General features: G+C 47.9%; 1 protein-coding gene and 1 pseudogene across 17 annotated transcripts in view; both read left to right on the forward strand.

Annotated features, from left to right (window-relative positions):
- Positions 1-16,907, forward strand: part of LOC132464800 (membrane-associated guanylate kinase, WW and PDZ domain-containing protein 2-like) — a 114,455-nt gene that overhangs the window by 83,578 nt on the left and 13,970 nt on the right. For 10 of the 17 annotated variants that reach the window (XM_060061386.1, XM_060061390.1, XM_060061389.1 and 7 more), the window contains exons 12-18: positions 4,347-4,378; positions 4,978-5,152; positions 5,563-5,678; positions 6,436-6,628; positions 8,030-8,266; positions 12,758-12,967; positions 14,689-15,178. In XM_060061386.1, coding sequence (XP_059917369.1) covers positions 4,347-4,378; positions 4,978-5,152; positions 5,563-5,678; positions 6,436-6,628; positions 8,030-8,266; positions 12,758-12,967; positions 14,689-15,178 — 1,453 coding nt within the window. The remainder of the gene's footprint in view (positions 1-4,346; positions 4,379-4,977; positions 5,153-5,562; positions 5,679-6,435; positions 6,629-8,029; positions 8,267-12,757; positions 12,968-14,688; positions 15,179-16,907) is intronic. The other 7 variants (XM_060061396.1, XM_060061385.1, XM_060061393.1 and 4 more) reach the window with 3 other exon arrangements.
- On the forward strand, positions 7,384-7,501 carry LOC132465351 (5S ribosomal RNA; annotated as a pseudogene).

Below are 16,907 nucleotides of genomic sequence, written 5' to 3' on the forward strand. Positions count from 1 at the left end.
GAGACCTTAATGACCACTGAGGAGCCTCCAGGAGACCTAAATGACCACTGAGGAGCCTCCAGGAGACCTTAATGACCACTGAGGAGCCTCCAGGAGACCTAAATGACCACTGAGGAGCCTCCAGGAGACCTTAATGACCACTGAGGAGCCTCCAGGAGACCTAAATGACCACTGAGGAGCCTCCAGGAGACCTTAATGACCACTGAGGAGCCTCCAGGAGACCTAAATGACCACTGAGGAGCCTCCAGGAGACCTTAATGACCACTGAGGAGCCTCCAGGAGACCTTAATGACCACTGAGGAGCCTCCAGGAGACCTTAATGACCACTGAGGAGCCTCCAGGAGACCTCCAGGAGACCACTGAGGAGCCTCCAGGAGACCTTAATGACCACTGAGGAGCCTCCAGGAGACCTCCAGGAGACCACTGAGGAGCCTCCAGGAGACCTAAATGACCACTGAGGAGTCTCCAGGAGACCTTAATGACCACTGAGGAGTCTCCAGGAGACCTTAATGACCACTGAGGAGTCTCCAGGAGACCTTAATGACCACTGAGGAGCCTCCAGGAGACCTTAATGACCACTGAGGAGCCTCCAGGAGACCTTAATGACCACTGAGGAGCCTCCAGGAGACCTTAATGACCACTGAGGAACCGGGAGCAACCTTTCTCCAACTTTTTTCTTCCGCATTTGTTCCAGAAATGTGCAGCACGGGTGTTTGTGTCGTAGTAAAGGCACAAAGTAACGGCACTGTTGGGTACATTGGGTTCCAACAGTGATTCTCTTAAAGAATCTCCGACTTCACCTTGGAGAGCCTAGGATGGCCTTCACAGAAAAAGCGCTTGGCATTTATTTAAAGGGGTCCTATTATGCTTTTCTGTTTTTTCCTTCTCCTATTGCGCTTTATATATGTTTTTGGGTATATAAATGGTTGGCAAAGTTACAATACCACAAGATTCCCACAAGGGGGAGTAAATGACTACCGCAAATCACTGTTACCGAGCTGCCTAGAAATTGCACGTTGGGATTCTCTCCGCGGCTTTCTACATGGCGACGTAAGCATGTACTTTAGCTGGGAGTCAATGGGAGAGCGTCATCAATCACCTTTTGCTGCGTTCCTGGACACGCTGGGGTCGGGGGGAATGGATCAGAGTGCTAAACAGTTTGAGTAGAGAAGTAGATGGACAGAAAGACATATACTATTTATATATTATATATATAAATTATATATTATAATTAAAAAAAAAATAGTTGGCTTCGTTGGGAGATGGGGGTGCACGGTAAGGCCCCGTAGATCGCGGCCTAATAGTTTTATTCTGTTTTTCTTTTAATGGTAAATTGATTCAAATCACATAATAATATTAATAGTATAATATTGCTTTGGTTTTGTTTAGTAGGAGCTTACAGCCAAAATGACTTACTCTTCATCTGTTGTGTGCCTCACAGGTCCATAATCATACTTACATATTGTAGATATTTTGTAGACTGTATGTGTTTAGACACACAGGCTGTAGGCCTTGATGTTGTGTCATGCAGGTTATTGATTCTGGCACTTGGCTCATTCGTACCTGATAAATAAAATAAGACAAAATAACTACTGTGTAAAGTGACCTTGACATCACAGAGTACAACACGACTGAATAGGACAATACAGATTCAGGAAGCAACATCTGTTTTCCAGTCATACTTTTATTGAACATTTTTTTAAATCACTGATTAGTTCTACATAACGATGATTGTTATACAATAAATAGATGGCTGAGACAACAGTGTACAGGTGAGATTTCTCGTAACTGGTATTGCTGAAGCAACATCTATAAGAGTAGGATTATTATTTACAAAAAATGGTAACACTAATGACTTCACATAACAAACATGGTAAAGTTGGCTGGCACTACAGCAAACAGGTGAGGAGAATGGTGAGATTACTAGTTTTCTATTACAAGTGGACTGGTATTACTGTTGCTATATGGTAGAGATGATCTAAACATGCAACATAGTTTACTAGAGGTTCCTTATAAGGTTTTGTGGTGATAGTGGTAGACTACTCATCTTCTGAGGATGTATATACATACATACATTATATATATACATATATACATATATATATATCATAACGTCCTCCGAAGATGATAGATATATGACATGAGATCGTTCTCAACAAACGGTGTAGCTTAGCCTAAAGCTCATCAGTTTTACCTTTGGGATTTCTCTACAGCAGACGTTCTTCACTTCGTTGGGCATAGTGGCACAATTCCCACAAAAAAATAAATAAAAATCCCCACTAATGTTTGGAACATATCGAATACTCCCCTGTCCACTCGTCGTCCCCACAAAACAAGATTGGCTTTAAATGCAGCAACTTTATCTGCCAGTTTAAAGACATTCGTCATTCTCCCCTCTGGAGTGTCAGGTAGAGCTGAGCTCATAGTGTGACACTACTGTTGAACTGAACAAGTGAAGTGAGCTTAGGCTGCGCGCGCAGCCGCTGAAGCCAATACGTGTTGAGGACGGGAAAGACAGACAGTTATGCCTAAGAAAATAAGTTAAGACCTTGCCAAAAATGCAAACATGTTATGTGCAATCTAACAACTGCATATAGACTTATGGCATGTAAAAGAGTGACAGTATTGCGATGTAAATTGAGTTTATTAAGTGTGCATGCATTTTGCATGCACACTTTTTTTTTTTCATGTCGTAGCCTACTAACCTACGGCCCGGTTAGGAATGTCCCGCGGCCCGGTATCGGTCCGCGGCCCGGTGGTTGGGGACCGCTGTTCTAGACAACCCTTTATTGTTGGCATAATAGTGCCCCTTTAAGTGTATTTAATGGTTGCATGCCAGAGTCTGGCCTGTAGCAGACCGTTTATGTGTATATGTATATATATTGCTGCTGTCAGTTTAACGCGTTATTAACGGCGTTAACGCAAACTCTGTTGGAGCTGCTGCTCAGACCAGAGAGTGTCAGGGGAGGACTGTGTTCTCTCTACTTTAGAGTTGGAGCTGGTCCCTCCACCAGCCGGAGGTACTGACTGTGTTCTCCTGGAGCTGGTCCCTCCACCAGCCGGAGGTACTGACTGTTCTCCTGGAGCTGGTCTCTCCACCAGCTGGAGGTACTGACTGTGTTCTCCTGGAGCTGGTCCCTCCACCAGCCGGAGGTACTGACTGTTCTCCTGGAGCTGGTCTCTCCACCAGCTGGAGGTACTGACTGTGTTCTTCTGGAGCTGGTCTCTCCACCAGCTGGAGATACTGACTGTGTTCTCCTGGAGCTGGTCTCTCCACCAGCTGGAGGTACTGACTGTGTTCTCCTGGAGCTGGTCTCTCCACCAGCTGGAGGTACTGACTGTTCTTCTGGAGCTGGACTCTCAACCAGCTGGAGGTACTGACTGTGTTCTTCTGGAGCTGGTCTCTCCACCAGCCGGAGGTACTGACTGTGTTCTTCTGGAGCTGGTCTCTCCAACAGCCGGAGGTACTGACTGTGTTCTTCTGGAGCTGGTCTCTCCACCAGCTGGAGGTACTGACTGTGTTCTCCTGGAGCTGGTCTCTCCACCAGCCGGAGGTACTGACTGTTCTTCTGGAGCTGGTCTCTCCACCAGCCGGAGGTACTGACTGTGGTCTCCTGGAGCTGGTCTCTCCACCAGCTGGAGGTACTGGCTGTGTTCTTCTGGAGCTGGTCTTTCCACCAGCTGGAGGTATGGTCTTTGTTCTCCTGGAGCTAGCCTCTCCACCAGCTGGAGGTACTGACTGTGTTCTACTGGAGCTGGTCTCTCCACCAGCCGGAGGTACTGACTGTGTTCTCCTGGAGCTGGTCTCTCCACCAGCTGGAGGTACTGACTGTGTTCTTCTGGAGCTGGTCTCTCCACCAGCTGAAGGTACTGACTGTGTTCTCCTGGAGCTGGTCTCTCCACCAGCCGGAGGTACTGACTGTGTTCTCCTGGAGCTGGTCTCTCCACCGGCTGGAGGTACTGACTGTGTTCTCCTGGAGCTGGTCTCTCCACCAGCTGGAGGTACTGACTGTTCTCCTGGAGCTGGTCTCTCCACCAGCTGGAGGTACTGACTGTGTTCTTCTGGAGCTGGTCTCTCCACCAGCTGGAGGTACTGACTGTGTTCTCCTGGAGCTGGTCTCTCCACCAGCTGGAGGTACTGACTGTTCTTCTGGAGCTGGTCTCTCCACCAGCTGGAGGTACTGACTGTGTTCTTCTGGAGCTGGTCTCTCCACCAGCTGGAGGTACTGACTGTGTTCTCCTGGAGCTGGTCTCTCTACCAGCTGGAGGTACTGACTGTTCTTCTGGAGCTGGTCTCTCCACCAGCTGGAGGTACTGACTGTTCTTCTGTTCTTCTGTTTCACCAGGTCACATCTCTCCGTGGAAGACTGCCAAACAGGTAAAGACACAGGTGTGCGTGCGTGCGTGCGTGCGTGCGTGCGTGCGTGCGTGCGTGCGTGCGTGCGTGCGTGCGTGCGTGCTGTCGTCTCGCTCAGCTCCAGCTCTGTAACCCTGGTGGCTTTGTGGGGTCTGGTGGCAGAACTCATCAATGGTGGAAATGGGATTTCATTCTTGTCTTTACTCAGTTAGGATTTCAGTTATTATTATTTTATTATAAATTATTACTTATTAAAAGCTTCTTAAAGATTGAATCCAGATTAGTTCTGGTCATACACTAATGGGAGACGGCAAATTAATTCCTGCCCTCAATGTGCAAAATATGGATTACTTCTTACAAATGACTTCTGCTGCTGGTTGATAAAAGTTCTAAAGCCCGTCGTAGAAGGTGGATCTGCACCTCAAATGTCTGCCTTTGGGGTCACGGTGCTACGTCTAGATCTTCATTCTTTGGTCTTCTTTGACCACTTCCAGATGTCCTCCCATCGCTGCCTGACATTGTCCTCACCTTCACACCATCTTCTGCAATATTTACTATAATAAGGGATTTTTATTAATATATTCTTAAACAGATGTAAAGTGTATCTGTGTGTGTTGTAGTTGGGGGAGCAGTGGGACCCCCATGGCAGCCCAAAGGGGGGCTCCGTCCTCGCCCCCGGAGCGGCCTTTCCTCAGCACCGCTCGTCAGTCCCTGACCCCACGGACCCCTACGACCTCAGCAAACCAGACCCCTACGACCTGTACGAGAAGTCCAGGGCCATCTACGAGAGTCGGCGTGAGTTTAACCCCCCCCCCCCCCCCCTTTGTCTCTCTCTCTCTCTCTCCCTCCCTCCCCTCTCTCTCTCTCTCTCTCTCTCTCCCTCCCCCCTCTCTCTCTCTCTCTCTCTCTCTCTCTCTCTCTCTCTCTCTCTCTCCTCTCTCTCTCTCTCTCTCTCTCCTCCCTCTCTCTCTCTCTCTCTCTCTCTCTCTCCTCTCTCTCTCTCTCTCTCTCTCCTCCCTCTCTCTCTCTCTCTCTCTCTCTCTCTCTCCTCTCTCTCTCTCTCTCTCTCTCTCTCTCTCTCTCTCTCCCCCTCTCTCTCTCCCCCCCCTCTCTCTCTCTCTCTCTCTCTCTCTCTCTCTCTCTCTCTCCCTCCCCTCTCTCTCTCTCCTACCTGTTGTAATAGGAGTGTGTTCATTCTGGACCAGGCCCAGAGTACCAGGAGGTGGAGGTCCACCTGCTCAGGGAGAAGACCGGCTTTGGGTTCCGCATCCTGGGGGGAGACGAGGCCGTGCAGGCTGTGAGTCCGGACGCCCGCGACAAGGCTCGTATGGGACGGGCTGGAGCACCACGCACACACACGCACGCACACACACAGACACACACACACACACAGACAAACGTACATGTATCCATAAATACACACACACGTACAAAAAATCCTGCATATACACTGTGGCAACCCGGCACGGTGAGCGAACCACCTCCTCCCAAACAGGACACCATTTCGTGGGGAAAAACCAAAAAGGCATGTTTTATTCCAAACTCAAACATAAAGTCTCTCGCTGAAGAAACACAAAAGAACGTAAAAACCTGGGAGGAATTAACGGTCCCCTCCTTCGTGGGTGGAATCCCCGTCACCCACGAGGACCGGTCTCTCCGTACAGGAGCAACATGGCTGGGAGAGCCCCGAGTGAGTGGAGAAGCAGGCTATTTAAGCCCTGCTTCTCCACCTGTTCCTCAGGTGCTCTGCATCTCCTTAATTGGCCTGGACCAGGTTGCCACAACACACATACATACACACACACGTACACACACACACACACACGTACACACACACACACACGTATGCACACACGTAAACACACACGTCCACACATACAATTATGCACACACCTACACAAACACACGTACACAAACACACGTAAACACACACGGACGTACACACACACAGTTCAAGTGAGGTGAAACAGGAATATTGGATTTGTTTTGCGGTAGATCAGGTCCCGGGGGTTCCTCTCAGATTAAACCAGCCCCTCCTCACCCTGTCCGCTCCACTAACCCTGTCCGCTCCTCCACAGATCGTGATCGGGGCCATCATCGAGAACACCCCTGCTGAGCGGGACGGACGGCTGAGGCCTGGAGACGAGCTCATCTCTGTGGACAAGATGGTGGTGGCGGGGAAACCCCACCGCTACGTCATCGACCTGATGCACGCGGCCGCCCGCAACGGGCAGGTCAGCCTGACCGTGAGGAGGCGGCTGCTGATCCCAGGTCAGCCCCAGGGTTCATGCTGTCTGGGAGCTGTCCAGGTTTTATCGTTGTGTACTGTTGTTGTTCCAGCTCACCTGCCACCGGCTCAACTGCAGGGCTGGTCTGGCCCATCCTTGTGCCGGTAGAAGGGATGCCCAGTAGGGGCAGCTCAACCCTCAATGCCCCAGGATGGAGACAGGGACGTGTGCTGTAGAATAGCCCCGTCTGTTGGACATTAAGCAAAAGGCCTGACTCCCTGTGGTCAGTAAAGATTGCATGGTACCGGTTGTCTTGTACCGATAGGGCCTTTATCATCTCCTGGTGTCTGGTTGTATCATCTCTCACCTCCCCTGGGACAGCCAGTGTATGGGGAGAAAGTACTGTCTGCAGTGGGAGCAGCCAGTGAGAGGCAGTGGTACTGGTATTGGATTAGGTTTTGTAGCCCCTGTTTTTCTGTTTTGTTGTTGGTAGGGGCAGTTATCTTGATCTACCTCTAGTTACCTGGATACACCTCTAGTTAGCTGGATACACCGCTAGTTACCGGGATGCACCTCTAGGTACCTGGATACACCTCTAGTTACCTGAATACAACTCTAGTTACCGGGCTCTACCTCTACAGCAGTTACCTGGCTCTACCTCTAGTTACCTGGCTCTTCTTCTAGTTACCTGGCTCTTCCTCTAGTTACCGGGCTCTACCTCTAGTTACCGGGCTCTACCTCTAGTTACCGGGCTCTACCTCTAGTTACCGGGCTCTACCTCTAGTTACCGGGCTCTACCTTGGCAGCCACACCACCATGAACACGCCTGATCTCATCTGATCTCTGAAGCTTAGCATGGTTGCGCCTGGTTAGGACTTGGATGGGAGACCGCCTGGGAATACCGGGTTCTGTAAGCGGTGTCGGGGGGTGGCCAATAGGTGGCACTCTTCCCTCTGGCATTAACATTAATCCCCATGCCCCAGTGCAGTGACTTGCTAAAACTGCCCAACCAGGCTCATTCAGTCTGGCCCCCTAATCATCCTCCTGTTTAATTGGCTGACTCATTAATTCCCTCGCTCTCCACATCAAGCTGGTGTGTGGTGAGCGTTCTGGTGCAGATTGGCTGCCGTGCATCACCCCAGTGGGGGTTGCACACTGGTGGTGGTGAGTGAGGTCCCCCCTTCACTGTAAAGTGTCTTTGAGTGGCTAGAAAAGCACTTAATAAATTCAATCAATTATTATTATCATTATTATTACCTCTAGTTAACTGTCTCTTCCTCAATTTACCTGGCTCTACCTCTAGTTACCGGGATCTACCTCTAGTTACCTGGATACTCCTCTAGTTAGCTGGCTCTTCCTCTAGTTGCCTGGATACTCCTCTAGTTAACTGGCTCTTCCTCTAGTTACCACGACCCACAGGTGTTCACTAGGTGTGTCTCCTCAGGTGAGGCTTGTCCAGTGAACGGCCGCAGCCCGGGCTCCATCTCCACCCAGCACAGCTCCCCGCGGAGCGACGCGGCCTCAGGCCTCAGCACCACTGGCCCCCCGCATGTGGCAGCCCCTCCCCTGGAGGGCGGCGGCCTGCAGACCAGCGATGTCATCATCCATCGCAAGGAGAACGAAGGATTCGGCTTCGTCATCATCAGCTCCCTCAACAGACCAGAGAACGCCGCCATCATCAGTGAGTCACAACACATTAGTGTCACTCAGCTGTTCTATGAGCCAGTTGTTCTTTTAGAAATACCATACACTAAATATACAATCCACCTAGAATCAAAAAAGTTGGGACGTAACAGAATATGATTCCTCTTCTAAACGTATTATCTTGAACAGGGGCGTTGCTAGACCTAGAGCTTTACTGGGGCACAGGCCCCCAACTCCCAATACTTTTTTCTTTCTTTTTTTAATGTGTTCACAATATGAAATAGATGGCTACAGAAGGGTATGTACGAGCTTCAAAATCATTATCGTCACTGTCATACTGTAGGCTATATATTAAAGCACTGGTAAAGGTAAAGATTCAAAGATTCATGAGTACCGTACAATGATATTTATTTAAACACATACACACCTCAAAGATTTGCAAAAAATAAGATCCTCTTACTGCAACCATTTAAGATAAAGACTCAGATTCTGAGCTACCTCAACCCACATTTAAAATAAGTATTTCAGAAAAATAAAGTAACTAACAAACAAATAAACCTTCACCTCTTTATGGCCTTCACCTTCTTATCTAAAGCAGCATTATGCAGGATGGTCCCTTTTAAAGATTGTTTTCATAATGGTGACATATTATGAAAACAACACTTTTCCTGGGATTTGGGGTGTTGTTGCGGGTAGATGGTGCTCCCATGTATGGTGCTTCTGAGTGAGATATACATTTCTGAAAGTACCCCGCCTAGAGATACCAAACGAGCGAGTCAGCTTCGGCGCCCCCTTCCACGTAGGAAGGGGGCGCAATTGAATATTACCTCCCACTTCCCCACTCCCCTCCAATCAGAGCATCGCTACGATTTTGTGGACGAGCGGACGAGCAGCTCCGGCAGGGGGAACTCGGCGGCAGCCCGGCAGCTCAGCTCCGGGAGTGCAATCCCTTTCTCTGTCGGACTGCCGCCGAGCTCCCCCCGCCGGAGCTGCCATACAGAGGGGGAGACATGGAGGAGAAAGGGATTGTACTCCCGGAGCTGAGCTGCTGGACCTGCTCATGTCCATCAGTAGTGTTGATGGTATTGACATTAGTTTGCCTTGTCACCTCAGAACTTTGGGGTTCAGACAGAAAGCCTGTTGTGATCTGAGGACCTTGTTTCTCCAGGATCAGTGGAACCGATATGCTTCATGGATATAAGATGATGCATCTGAAATGCATTCTGTTCTGTTACATAAGGTCAAGCAAACAGTTTGATTACATAATCTGACATGTTACCTGATACCTTAGATAGCTTATATTGACCGTACCCGAAATCACTTGTCAGGGTGAGGCTAATCAGCATGAACTCTACTCCAGGTGAGAGTTTATGAAAAGATTTTGAGGTATCTCATTCATTCAAAAAACAAGGCAGATTTTTTTCGCATCAAAACTTTTCTCTGAATTCTGAGATAAGAAGAAGTGAAGGAAGAAAGCGAGAGGAAGAGGAGGGATGGTTCATTTCTGTTTGGAGTTACTTTCCTATTTGTGCTTTCAAAATGATGGTCATATCAAGGACCTTTGCTTTTTAACCTACCCCAGAAGGAGTTATCCCAAATGAATATTTGCTTTTAGAAATAGGTAGATTTATATGAATGTTCTGTCATTAGTTTTTTCAAAGTTCATACCTGCAAACTATTCACCTTGCAGCGAAATTCCCCATTTTTAACTCAAAATAGGTCAATTATGTGAATCGTGTAGATCCATTGGGAGGGGGGGGGCACCGACCGACCATAGACTGTAAAATAACCGACAGCTAGAAACATGCTTGCTATCTTCATAGTAAAAAATGTTTGGCCAAATGACGATCACCAATCATAATCAAGATAAACCACAGCGCGCGTTTCTTTCCCAATCCGTCCAGTCCTGGAGTGGCCTTGCTCAGTCGTAGAGATGCGCGGTTGGCCGTTACAGCCGCGGACTCGGGCGGGTGACGTGACAAAAAATTATATTTAATTAAATTTGGGCAGGTGGCAGTTTAACCAATCAAATTAAAAATATATAAACATTGTTAAACACACACACACACACACTCCCAAAAGAAAACAAAAAGTTGAAATTAAGTGACGATCCATCTCATGTCGCGTCTCGTTGCAGCGCCTTCCTTATAGGTCATTAAGCAAACGTCTCGTAGATGAGACTGCGCCTGAGTTATTTTTTTTTGATATTAGTTATACTTTAAAACAGCCCGTCATTAGCCACGTTTACATGGACACTTCTGATCCGATTAGAAATGGAAGAACAGCTCAATTTGAATAAAAAATGATCATATATACGCCTCAATCGGAATACAATTCTCTGATCGGAATAGAATTCCATGCGGAATAGAATAAAGTGGTGTAGTCTGCTATAATCTACATGTATACACTTATTCCAATTGGTTTGGGTGGGTGGGTGCAGCTACTTTTTTACTTAGATCAATGGCATCAGCAGCTGCAGTAGTTCGCAAATGGTTGGTACTTTTATGCACACCGAACTTGACCGACCGCTGTCAAGGAAAGTGGATTTCACGTCTTTCTTAACACTCCGCAAGTAGTACGGTAACTTATCAACCCCAGCGTGTCCGGTTGCTAAGCAACGTCAACGTCTTTGGCAGATTATTTCTCTGTTGATCAACACTACGAATGGTAATTGTAAAAAGACACACTGTTTGAAGATATTGTTTCGTTTTGGCAAGGGGCCGTGTAATAAGCAGGATAATGCAAAGAACGTGCCATTATCGAAAATAATACCCTTCAGGGCGAAGCAAGACACCTCTGGTTCGCATCAGGGTCGGGTTCGCCCTGTCGGGGCTTACTTTCCCGATAATGACCGGCGTTCTGTACAACATTATCCCACATATATCATATAATACTGACCAACATTATGCGCGAGAGACATACGATTGTACGCTTAACACTTTTGTAAATACCATATATGCTGTACATTCGGAAAATGCCAAATTTGGTCAATGGGATTTACTGTTTACCTGTCCTTATTGTGCATGATTGGTATAGCCCCTCCATGTGGCAGTAGAAATAATGGTTTTAAAACTGGATTGGTTATAGTGGATAGACCTTTTCACCATTAAAATGTACTGTTGAAACACAACTATGAGAAGGGGCACCTGCTTTTTTGTGCTTTAATTTGGTGCAAATGAGATAGTAATGCTGAATGATTTCTCACAACTTAACTGTTCGGAATCTGCGAACATAGGGGAACTTTCGCAGCTTTAAACAATTGACTTAAAACAATAAAATTAAAACGATTTTTAGACAACGTTCTGATCATTAGTTTTAAACTGTAAACAAACACATGGCGACAAGAAAGGCCATTGTATTGGCTGCAGCCTATATGATAATTGACGGGTTTACAGAAGGTCTAGAAGTTGTCGATCTCATAGAAAGTATAATGCAGACAAGGAATTCGGACGATTCAAGTTAGGGGTCTACGTCACCAAAGTTGTGCCCACTTACTGCGATGTCACGTTCAGATCACATTTTAGGATGCACAAGACATTAGTTGAAGCAAGGGTGTAGATAGGCTATATGAAACAAAGTAACTATCGCTTTATGTGTAGGAAAGGAATGAATGTTTTCAATATAGACATGGGAATTGTTTAAATGTTGCACAGTACTTGCTATAGTTTAGGGTTCATCGCCATCTGGGAGCACATCTCTTCAGTCTGTGTTCCAGGTCTGCTTGCGGAGAACGACCTCTTCTGACAGTTGGCCTATGTTCACGAACGTTTGAAGACATCGGCATGCTTAACGGAACATGTTTCAAATCGTTCGCAAGTGGTGAACATAGGTGAAAAGTTTATTAACCATAGTTAATAAACCAGTGGTTCGGGTTAATTAACCTGTGTTATGGGTTAATAAATGTGCCATTTTGGATGAGGAAATGTTGTTTTTTTCCTTTATTTTCTTCTGGGAGTACACCAGAATACTTTACAGCATTACCTAGATACCAGAATACGACAGCATTACCTAGATACCTTCAGAGATTGTCTGATAAATGTGGCTCTTTTTTTAACTAATCCTTTCATTAGGGATACATGTCAGATGAACCTGTTGCCAACAGGAGTTTTTGAGTGATAATCCTGTTTGGCTTTTGAAGGCTTACGGCTAAACGACTTGCATGGTTGTATTGAGTGGAGCGACTGGACTTCAGTAGATGGTCTCTGTGTTTCATCTCAATCATTCTGATTATGATATGTAATCCCCTACAAGGTTTCCACAAGAATCCAAGAATTGTTGTTCTATAATGCAAAGCTTTTTGTTTTTGTTAAGTCTGTTTATTGCCAACCGTTGGAAGCTGCTTTTTAATGTAGCCATTGACATTCCTTTATTTTTCACATGAGAGGGTTCCTATAAATATCCCTCCGACATTAAGCTGAATGGGTCTTACTTTACTGCTAACATAAAGCCCAATGACACAAAGTCAAGACTCAGTCCAAAGTGGCGTCATCAGATGGAAGCGGTTGACCTTCTCCTCCCCCCACCCCAGCTGTGCCCCATAAGATCGGCCGCATCATCGAGGCCAGCCCCGCAGACCGCTGCAGGCGCCTCAAGGTGGGCGACCGCATCCTGGCAGTCAACGGACAGTCCATCATCACCATGCCCCACGCCGACATCGTCAAGCTCATCAAGGACGCCGGGCTGGCCGTCACGCTGCACATCATCCCGGAGGAAGGTGGGTACCCTGAGGAAGAGGAAGGTGGGTACCCTGGGAGGGAGAGGAAGGTGGGTACCCTGGAGGAAGAGGAAGGTGGGTACCCTGGGAGGGAGAGGAAGGTGGGTACCCTGGGAGGGAGAGGAAGGTGGGTACACTGGGAGGGAGAGGAAGGTGGGTACACTGGGAGGGAGAGGAAGGTGGGTACACTGGGAGGGAGAGGAAGGTGGGTACACTGGGAGGGAGAGGAAGGTGGGTACACTGGGAGGGAGAGGAAGGTGGGTACCCTGGGAGGGAGAGGAAGGTGGGTACACTGGGAGGGAGAGGAAGGTGGGTACACTGGGAGGGAGAGGAAGGTGGGTACACTGGGAGGGAGAGGAAGGTGGGTACACTGGGAGGGAGAGGAAGGTGGGTACACTGGGAGGGAGAGGAAGGTGGGTACACTGAGAGGGAGAGGAAGGTGGGTACCATGAGGGAGAGGAAGGTGGGTACCCTGGGAGGGAGAGGAAGGTGGGACCCTGGGAGGTTATATTGCAGAGGGTTGTCATTCTGTTTATGATCCCTCAGTGTGCATTAATTGGAGTTTGCATGCTGTGTTTACAATCAATGTCTTGTAGCCGTATATATAAAGCCGTCATCCCCTTCTGGCGGGAGGGTCTCGACCAGACCGTATGTGAACGTCCTTAGAGCCACAGTGACTGAGAGCCCTCAGTGCCCAGAAGCAGTCAATGAAAGAATATAAAGACAGCCTATGAACTCAAGAGATGGTGCTAAAATTGTAGAGAGAAGAAAAGCTTCTTCTTCTTTGTTTTGATGGTGGATGCCATTCAGCATCCTGGTCTTCACCAACTGGAATGTGGTGTGGAATGGGAAACCGGCATGCATGGAACCCCAAACTGATGCAGAACCTCAATTGTGGTATGAATGGAAGTGGATGCGTTACAGGTTCACGTCCACAGCTGTCGAACGTGAGGAAAATTAAAGTATTTCCAGGCCTTAAAAGAGCGTTTCACATGTCATAGGTCAACTGCTTTCACTCAGAGCCCACGTCTTGGTCTGCTGGCTGAACGGTGCAGTCGGCTCGGTGTCCCTGACCTTTCAATAGAGGGGTCAAACCTAACAATGAAACCATGGATCCTGGAGATATCCAGCTCTTTGTGTCACGTTATGTTGTGACCCAGGTCCTCATCAGACGTTGTGCTACGGCCTGATAGTACTATAGGGCTAACAACCGATGACCAGGTGGTGGTCACTCTAAAGCATCAGACGTTGTGCTACGGCCTGATAGTACTATAGGGCTAACAACTGATGACCAGGTGGTGGTCACTCTAAAGCATGACATTTATTTCAGGCAGTATTTAAAACTTGTGCTGTGTTCTAGCTTTATTCACTCTAACCAAATAGAATCCACATTGATTATTTCACTTGCTCAACAATCTCACTGGTGTTCTCTTTCTTTTGGTACCAAGATTACATATTAAAGCACTTGTTGTTGTTGCTATGTCCTCTATTTACTATGGATATGCTATTGTGGAGGATAACTGAGAAAAAGGCCAAGTGATGAAGAGGTCGACCCTATTAAGAAAGAGGCTGAGTTATAAAGGATTCACTCTATTGAGGAAGAGGCCCCTTGATGAAGGGGTTCACTCTATTGAGGAAGAGGCCCCTTGATGAAGGGGTTCACTCTATTGAGGAAGAGGCTGAGTGATGAGTGGTTCACTCTATTGAGGAAGAGGCTGAGTGATGAGTGGTTCACTTTATTGCAGATCCTCATTCTGGCCCCAACTCTGAGAAGCAGAGCCCCCAGACCCAGAAGCAGAGCCCCCAGGCCCAGAAGCAGAGCCCCCAGGCCCAGCCCAGCCCGTCATCCCAGCCTGGCCCCACTGACCCCCAGCCAGGCCAGACAACACCTCCTCCACCTGGCCAGACCCCCGTCCAGACCCCTGTCCAGACCCAACCTATCCAGACCCCCTCCCAGCCCCCGGGCTCCCCAGCAGGTCCGCAGCCTGCTCAGGGGCCCACTCAGCCTGCTCAGGGGCCCGGTCAGCCTGCTCAGGGGCCCGGTCAGCCGGCTCAGGGGCCCAGTCAGCCTGCTGGGGGTCCCAGTCAGCCTGCTGGGGGTCCCGGTCAGCCTGCTCAGGGGCCCACACAGACCGCCCCCCCCGGACCCGGCCAGCCCAGCGCCCCAGCCCCGCACCAGAGCCCGGTCACCCAGCCCCCGGGAGGGGTCCCCCAGCTCTACCTGCACGATGGCAGGTGAGGACGCAGAAGAAGACCGCACACACACACAAGCCTCAGCACAAGAACGCACCGATTACTGTGGTTCTAAAGGTCTTTATTCATACAGTTTGAGACAACCTGTCCCTCCAAACAGCAGAGGGCTGATGTCAGCGCAGCCCGCTGGCAGGCGGGGGGGGGCTCTCTTAGTTTTGTATACGATCTAGAATACAGTTTGAATGGAAATATATTAAGATTCTACCTAACAAAACAAACAAAATTAATTACAGTTAATTTTGTAATTTGACATTCTTACATACAGTTTTACATACATTTGTATATGTTATTTAAGAAAATAAAAAATAAGAATAATTTCATAATGTTAAGCACAATGCTTACGCTTAACTTAAACTTTTATATTGTCCAATTGCATTGGTTTGATTTGGATTCATGTTTCTATTTGGAGACTCCACCTAAACGTAAATCTTCTGAAACCTTTATCTCTCCTGTACCTCAATTTATTGGCATTAGATTGTGACCCAGGTCCTCATCAGACGTTGTGCTACGGCCTGAAAGTACTATAGGGCTAACAACTGATGACCAGGTGGTGGTCACTCTAAAGCATCAGACGTTGTGCTACGGCCTGATAGTACTATAGGGCTAACAACTGATGACCAGGTGGTGGTCACTCTAAAGCATCAGACGTTGTGCTACGGCCTGATAGTACTATAGGGCTAACAACTGATGACCAGGTGGTGGTCACTCTAAAGCATCAGACGTTGTGCTACGGCCTGATAGTACTATAGGGCTAACAACTGATGACCAGGTGGTGGTCACTCTAAAGCATCAGACGTTGTGCTACGGCCTGATAGTACTATAGGGCTAACAACTGATGACCAGGTGGTGGTCACTCTAAAGCATGACATTTATTTCATGCAGGATTTAAAACTTGTGCTGTGTTCTAGCTTTATTCACTCTAACCAAATAGAATCCACATTGATTATTTCACTTGCTCAACAATCACTGGTGTTCTTTCTTTTGGTACCGAGATTACATATTAAAGCACTTGTCGTTGTTGCGATGTCCTCTATTTACTTTGGATATGTTATTATGGAGGATAACTGAGGAAAACAGACATTATCTGATGATAAACAACTCAATTGTGAATTGTCAGATAATGTCCATTATTTTACAGGGATTTGTAGATCACTGAAAACGACGAAGTTATTATCTGTAAATCTGTCAAAGCATTTATATCTAATTCCTACTGACTGCCTGAGGCAGTGCTTGAGCACTGGATGTATCCCATAATGTAACAGCATAATCAGAGTGTTCCCCGCTCTTAAGGTCACCGGCTCGGCACAGAGCAGAGTTATTGTCGCACCAACAGACCGTTAGGCCTGGGCTTGGTAGAGTCTCTCCGCATACCAGAGTAACACTTGGCTTCGGCGAGAGTGTTGCGAGACGGTTAATAGCCGGCTCGGTACAGAGCCGAGAGATTATTGCTCCCAGGCTGATAGAACGGTGCCTTGGGGTGGAACACTTGAGGGAGGGCTGGCCTGAACAGCATTTTCATGCCAAGGACTACGAAGTTAGGCAGGCTAGATGAGGTGGAGGCTCCCCTTCATGATAGGCGGCTCTTACACCTGGCTCAGGACATCGCTGGGAGACTTGGGGTGCCCCCCCACGGAAAAACCTAGGAGGGTGGCAGCTAGGGTGGACGCCTTCACATCAGAGTTCGCCCAGATTAAAGCCCTATTGCTTAATC

This window comes from Gadus macrocephalus, chromosome 9, assembly GCF_031168955.1.
Source record: "Gadus macrocephalus chromosome 9, ASM3116895v1".
Classification (NCBI taxonomy): domain Eukaryota; kingdom Metazoa; phylum Chordata; class Actinopteri; order Gadiformes; family Gadidae; genus Gadus; species Gadus macrocephalus.